Source organism: Capsicum annuum, chromosome 6 (assembly GCF_002878395.1).
Source record: "Capsicum annuum cultivar UCD-10X-F1 chromosome 6, UCD10Xv1.1, whole genome shotgun sequence".
NCBI lineage: Eukaryota > Viridiplantae > Streptophyta > Magnoliopsida > Solanales > Solanaceae > Capsicum > Capsicum annuum.
The window spans coordinates 214,665,424-214,673,023 of NC_061116.1; the positions used below are offsets into that span (position 1 = coordinate 214,665,424).

The 7,600-nt window shown below is 34.0% G+C and overlaps 1 protein-coding gene across 2 annotated transcripts; it reads right to left on the reverse strand.

The window, feature by feature from the left end:
* Window positions 1-314: 314 nt before the first annotated feature.
* On the reverse strand, window positions 315-2,289 carry LOC107874707 (nuclear transcription factor Y subunit C-1). 2 transcript variants are annotated; one of them, XM_016721463.2, is made up of 2 exons: window positions 1,323-2,288; window positions 315-512 (listed from the first exon to the last, which is right to left on the reverse strand). In XM_016721463.2, exons 1-2 carry the CDS (start codon window positions 2,066-2,068, stop codon window positions 509-511), a joined length of 750 nt encoding a protein of 249 aa, XP_016576949.1. In that variant the 5' UTR covers window positions 2,069-2,288; the 3' UTR covers window positions 315-508. The 2 variants fall into 2 exon arrangements, with proteins under 2 accessions (XP_016576949.1, XP_016576950.1); XM_016721464.2 differs by lacking the exon at window positions 315-512 and having other exon boundaries at window positions 1,319-2,289.
* Window positions 2,290-7,600: the final 5,311 nt, after the last annotated feature.

Consider the following 7,600-nt stretch of genomic DNA (forward strand, 5'->3'; position numbering starts at 1 on the left):
GTGAACATAGCTCTTTTCTCCATTACTACCCGTTATTTTTTTCTTGATTCGAGGTTGCACGAAAACAACAAAACTATAAACAAGAATCAAGAACTAAAGTTCCGAAAGAGAAAAAGTAGTTAGGACGAGATTGCATGAAAACAACAAAACTATAAACAAGAATCAAGAACTAAAAGTTCCGAAAGAGAAAAAGTAGTTAGCAAGCAAGCTACATGTTAACATAGTTATATCAGTTTATGTCACGGAACCAATACAGCTATATGTGAACATAGCAATATCAGCATATGGCACAGGCATTTAGTAACCATAAAAGGATTTTATCAAGTGAAATCCAGGATTACACAAAAGACTCGAGTTTTATTTAGACACAGATTCAAGTCGTTAAATCAGTACATAGATAGTAGCAACAAGGTGGAATTACAATTGAAAAAGAAATTACATTCCCTTCCATAACTTCTAGTTTCACTTCTGCTGTAAAAGCCTCCAAACCAGCAGCGAACAAGATCTCTTAACTGCAGCACAAGAAATGGGGGAAATTTAGTACTAATACTAATAATAATCCTGGTATAGAAAAGAGATACGCTGGAAAAAAGAGCAAATATGTACAAATAATCAAGGGTCCACCAGAGTATCCCTTTTGTTGGTAAATAAAATGGAATCACCTTAGCCCATAGAGTGCTCTACCTCGTGCCAAAACTTGCAACTGTTAGCAAAACCCCAAAAGAAGGATAGGCCAACAGAGGAAAAGGCTAGAAAAGAAGCATTTCCAAGAAATCAACTACTATCTGACTATTTTCTCCAGTACTAGATGTTTCATTATTCTTTTTATCACTCCTATATACAGTTCACTGACGACTGAAAATTAAGCTCAAGTAATATTTAATTCTTTTTTTCTTCTTTCAAAAAAGATTAATGATAATCTATACTTGCAGTAAATAAACTGAAAAGAAGGCTTTAATATAGATAATTTTGATTCCAGGAAATCTACACTTTCTATTAACCAGCGGAGGTTTCTGAACCTGCCAAATCCATGGAATGAAAAGTGATTTGAGTCACAACTAAAAACTTACAAGACACTGACCTTACTATCTCGAAATAAGAGATATACAAGAAACACCAGCTCTAGATTGCCATTTCAATCCAACACTTAGTGAGTCCAATTTTAATAAGAAAAGAAGCTAATATAAGTGACTCGAATACTTATGAAGAAACAAAGTAAAGGAACAAAATCACCATCAATTCCAGTATACAGGAAAAGCATTTTCATTCCCAAACATAATTTTCAAACCTAGCTTACTCAGATCTGAAAGTCACAAACTTACATTTGGCCGTCATCGGTAGCCTGTCCACTGCTACTTCCACCTCCACTAGGATACGAATGATCCTCTGATGTCTGCCACATAGATTGCCATACCTGGAACGGCAGATGAGGCACATACATTGACGGATCAGCACCTGGAACAGAACCAGGGACAACATCAGGAACAGCACCAGGGACAACACCAGGAACAGCACCAGCAGGAACAGCAGGCCTACCAAGTATTACCCCACCCGGAGCCGGCTGGCCCAACGGAGGGTAATAATACGGCACACCACCCGGCGCTAGCCCAAGCCCAACTCCCTCATCCTTAACTTCGTCCCTCGGGATAATGTCAACAAGGAAATCAAAAGTATCAGTACGACTGATCGCGGCAGCGATATCATTCTGCTGCAACGTTCTACGCTTATTCTCCTCAGCGTGAAGCCATGAACGAAGAGTGAGTTCTTGAATAAAAATCTCACAGGCTTTAGCAAAAAGAACCGGAGTTTCAGCTGAAATCATACGAACATCTTCATCAGCTTTCATTATCTTTTTAATACGAGCGAGGGGAAGCTGGTGGTTTTTGAAATCGGTAGCTTGTTCGATTTCTTGACGTTGGTAATTCCAGAACATTTGCAGCTGTTGTTGAAGGACACGGTCGTGGGGTCTCTGCGGTGGATATGCGGCTGACTGAGCTGCTGCAGCCGCAGCTGCAGCAGCGGCCCAAGCTTCAGCTGGAGATTGGTGAGTGTTGTTGTTGTTGTCCATGGTGTTTTTGTGGAAAATGGAAGCTAAAAATGTTTGTATACAGAGAAAATATGGAGGTGTAGTGGTGCTGTGTTCTAACTCTCTACTACTACTATTTATAGACGGTTACATTTTTTTCTATAAAATTTTGTAACTCTTCTCAGCAAACTCTAAAGTAATCATGTCATTTCAATTTATTACATATTTTTGCTTACTGAAAAATTATTTTGCCTAGTGTGAAAATGGAATGGCACAATCAAACTACAGTATATTATAGGTGTTTAAACATTATAAGTATTAACTGAAGAGTATAAGTAAAATTTCATTCCAATTTTAGGTGTTTACCTACAACTTCCAATTTTATCTGATTGTTTGTTGCTTAACTCCACGCGACTCATATACGAAAACGAAAAAAAGAAATTACTATTTCGTTGTTTGAAGTGTGGGTTTACATGACTTGTATTAATATTTTCTTTTTTGGTTGTTTGTCTTGTGAAATTTAAACAAGTTTTAGGAACTCTTTTGGGTTGTTAGTCGTGTGAGTGATGAATTTTTTTTACTCGATTGTTTGAACATATTAAAATTCAATACTGAAAAGGCCAAAACCGAAAAAAATGAAAAAGCACTAAAGTCAATACTGAAACAGCCAAAATCGAAAACTTAAAAGTACTAAGCATTGAAAATTCACGTGAAAAAAACTTGGACATCAATATGCATTAGAAATTGAAAAATAAAAAGTGATGCAGGATGCCTATCGTATCGTGCATGTTTCGCTATGGTAATAGGCATGCATGGTGCGTCACTTAGGACCCACACCTAGAATGTCATGCAAGCTTCCACGTGCTATCTTAAATATTACTGTTGGTGCATTTTAAAATTAAAATTAAATTGCAAGATAAATGATAGACATAAAGTGAAGAAAATGCTGTCATTATATTTTGATAACTCTTATAACTTCTAACACTTTATTTGTCCATTATATATCTACCACATTATTTTGTCCTTAATCTTATGAGTTAGTGGTAAGAATTTGATCATAAGTTTCTTATAACTTCTAGCATTATTCTACCTCTTTATGTATATTGTAACTCATGTAACACATGAGCATGACCCTGCTAATAATATCCATAAATCACTTGTTTGATTTTCGATAATAGCAATTTTCAAGGTTTAGCCAAGGCTTAGCTCAGGACCCCTAAAATATTTATATTCCTCACTTAATATTCACTACTCCCTCATTTACTACAATATGGACAGGGGCGGAGCTGCAGTACTACATGGGGGTTCGGCCGAACTAGGGTTGTGCATCGGTCGGTTCGGTTCAGTTTTACATATTATCAGTTCGGTTTATCGATTTTCGGTTTTTAGATATACTAAATCAATAACCAAACCAATAAGATATTTTTTATCGGTTTTCGGTTTATTGGTTTTTAGTCCTTAACGGTTCGGTTTTCGGTTTAACCGATAAGAAAATACTCATAAAATAAAAATAGTAGTAACTAACATGAAAAAAATCGAATCTCAGTTGCAAACAAAAATCCTACATAATTTGTTTTAATTTACAAGAATCTTCAAGTTTGAACTAAATATTTTTAGGAGAAATTAAGAGTTTGTATAATTGAAATAATAGGTTTGTTAATTAGTAGAGATTAAAGAGAAATTAAGAGAAATATATAATAAGTCAAATATATATATATATATATATATATATATATATATATATATATATATATATATATTATCGGTTTTCCCAATAACCCAATAAGAAAAAATCAAACTGAACCAATAACCCAATATTTTTTTTTTATAAAACCATTAAAAAACAGTTAACCCAATAACCCATTAACAATAAACCAATAACATTTTTATCGGTTCAGTTTATCAGTCGATTTGATTTTTGCACACCCCTAGGCGGAACCCATTAGTTTTTACGTAGAACCTATATGTATATTAGAAAATTCAGTAAATATATATAAATATTAAAATGCGAACCCCCTAAGTAGTCTAATGGTGTAGTGGTATGGAGGTGGCACGAAAACTCTTCTCGCGTTTAGGTCATGTGTTCGAACCAGCTCCATCCACTAAATTACAATTTTTTTCCCCTGTATAATACTAAATATGTATAAATATTATAATGCGAACACCACAAACCAAAGTAGTCTAAAGGTGTAGTGGTATGGAGGTGACACAAAAAGATCTTCTCGTGTGTAGGTCTTTGCTTTCCTTTTCATGTTTCCTTCTCTCTCTTATATCAAATTTTTAATTTCTTTGTTAAAAAATCATAAGATTAATAATTAAAATTATTAAAATTAAAAAAGAACTCTCCATTTCTTTCACAAGAAAAATCCAAATCGGTTTTTACTAAAAAATTCTATTCGATTTTCATTTTTTTTAAAATTACAAAAGTCTTTGTAACTTGTGTTCACTCCCTGTCGGAGTCCCAACCTTGTGATTGCTACGTACAAGAAAATCTTTCCATTTTTCTCTTCTCTCTTTTCAATTTATTTACCTATCATAAAATGTGTTATAATATAGTTAATAATTGAAGTTTAATCTTTGATTCTAGGTTCTTATGCATTGTCTTTTTATATTAATCTATATAGTTTATTAAAAATGACTTGCTAAGCAAAAACGATCACAAAACTGTTTATAAATGTTTAGTTTGTTATGTAGGGAATGAAGTATTTTAAAGTGCATCTAATTATACAATCATTAATTTTTTTCAAAATATGATAAGTCATCGAGTACACTTGGAACGGTAATGTTTTACTTATATAGTGTTTAAGTTGCTCGTTTCTTTTTTAAATATATATCAGGGTATTGTTACTCGTTCGTTAATTTGGCTTATTATATATAAGCTTGAGGTCGTTGTCCTGTCTTAAAATTTAGAACCCTCTAACTTCAAATCCTGACTCCGTCTCTGAATATGAAAGAATACTACACGTATATATATGGTGTTTTCTTCCTTGTGTTGAAGAACATATGAATAGAGATGAGTGGTAATACATTGTGAGTGATAGGAAAAATATGATAAGATTAAAGGAGTAGTGAAAGAGAGAACTTCAATTGTAGTCACTATACAAAAGAGAGTAAATATATTAATGAAAGAAAGATTTGAGACATAGAAAAATATTCTAATTCTTTAACTATATCCACTATAAAAAAGAGTTTTAAATGTTGAAGGAAGGTGTACTTACGGTGGATCTTTAAGATCCTTCAACTAATCCAGAGTTGCTTGAGTATCGTTGATAGGTTGTATCCTGGAGAGAATAATTCAAGAGATATACTGTTGGATCGGTGTAGATTAAGCTTATAACGCCCTGATTTTCTGAACCGAAATGCTACACGGTGCTCATGACCCCAAAGGAGCACAAGCTAACCCATGACTGATATCTATACCTGTAAACTGCATAATATCTCATAAAATATGCGGAAACATGAATTGTAAGGCCATAAGGTTCAATACCGATATATATATATATATATGAAAAACATGGTATAACAATACCAAAAATAAACATAAATACTGAAGTCTAAACATCTAATCTGACATCTAGTCCGAAAGCCTCTAATTGAACTGAATAAGGAGTTGAAGGAACATGTCTCCAACTAACTCCATGAACTGAAAAACTAATCTGAAATACTGTAATAAAGTAATAATAATATTGTCCTCGAATAAAGAGGAGCACCGACTGCTGAAATCTGCAATGCTACTGCTGCTCTGAAACTCATGCCTCTGTACCTATGGCTTCAAATAAAACACCATAGTGTGAATACGTCAGTAAGACTGAATGTACTGAATATATGAGCGAGGTAGGCTAAATGCAAAAGGTTTTATATGCATGAACAATGCTGACTGATATGAATGTGAGAATACATACATTCATACGTAACTATAACTAAACTCGTGGTGATACTGACTACTGAGTCTGAGTACAGACAACATGAGTATACTAATGCTGAGATACTGAATGACTGAGCTTACTGATATTAATATGTAATTCACTAATAAGTGAGGAACTAATACTGTATTACTGAATACTGGGAGACTGATACTATATTACTGATAAAGGAATGATTGTTTCTGATAGTTCTGATTATGAAGAACTGATTTGATTGATCATATATAACAGTCCTGAAACTGAGCTCATGATAACATGACTATTGAGTATGAATACTAATGAAATGTATTTACTGTTAACATATCATGAATGATAACTGAATTCTGATAACTGATATATCTGATAACATGAGTTCTGATAACTGATAGCATGAATGACTATATCTGACAGTCCTAAATCTGATGGAACTAGCTGAGTTCCGTACTGTATCTGAGTTGACTGTATCTGATAGTCCTGATATCCTGAAGAACTATCCGAGTTCTTTTACTGAGACTGATACTGAAACTATGGGAAGTAGTTATCTAACCGACATGCCCCAAATACGCTATAATAGCTAATCTGGGGTCCAATCTCTGCCCTAATTGGAAGGGTGTCATTACCGTGCCACTGGTAAGGACAAGCTGTGAGTGACCCTCATCTGGCAGGTACTTTAATGAGAACGGTGGGAACCCTCATCTGACAGGTTAAGCCACCTTATCTACCCTCAACTAACAGGTATTAATATCTCAACCTATGTTGGCTATATAGTTTTGGAACGCAAGGACTGCTTCTAAGAATCACACCCTCTACTGGTAGGTGAGTCCCATCCTTGGGTTCGCTCGGTGCTGAATCATACTCCTAACTGAATGACACTGAACTGATTATACTAAATTGATTTCCTAGTTCATACTAGAATTAACTGAACTGTTACTGATTGTTCTGTTTAACTGAACTAAACATGGACTGAGTTTATTGAGTTTCGATGACTAGCGGAACACTACTGAATTCTGTTAACTGACTAAATTCTACTGAACATGCCTTGATTGAGAGTATCGTGAAAACATGACATGGCTCTAGGTACACAGCTATATATTTTGGGTACAAGTACCCCCAGGACTCGATAGGAGGAAATTGACACTTCTTGACTTTCTTGAATACATGATCAATATCAACCCTTCATAATAAAATAAGTTGGAGATTTCATGAAGTACATGGTTAACGTAATCTTGTTCGTGGTAGGAATGTATATAATCAAGATCACAATTTCATACTCTAACATCATGACATTCCAACAACATATTCATTGTACAACAATAGCATGTAAGTCATTCAAGCATGAGGTCAATGGCATGAATTCACCTTTTAGGCCATATTAATTCATACTACATGTTTCTTATTTCTCTTAAACATTTAATCAAACACCTTTCATGCACAACTTAGGCATAGGCGAAATCATAAATTTTTACAAAGTATAAATCACCAAATTCATGGACTTCAACTTATATTTCAACATAGTTTCATGATTTCACCAACAACATGATCATCAACGTACAACTTGCAATTTCAAGAACTCAACATAAAGTTCATATGAATAATATTACAAAATAAATTAGTTTTCATGATTCTTGAGATAACTCATGGAATTAAAAACTCAATTTAACATCATCAACAT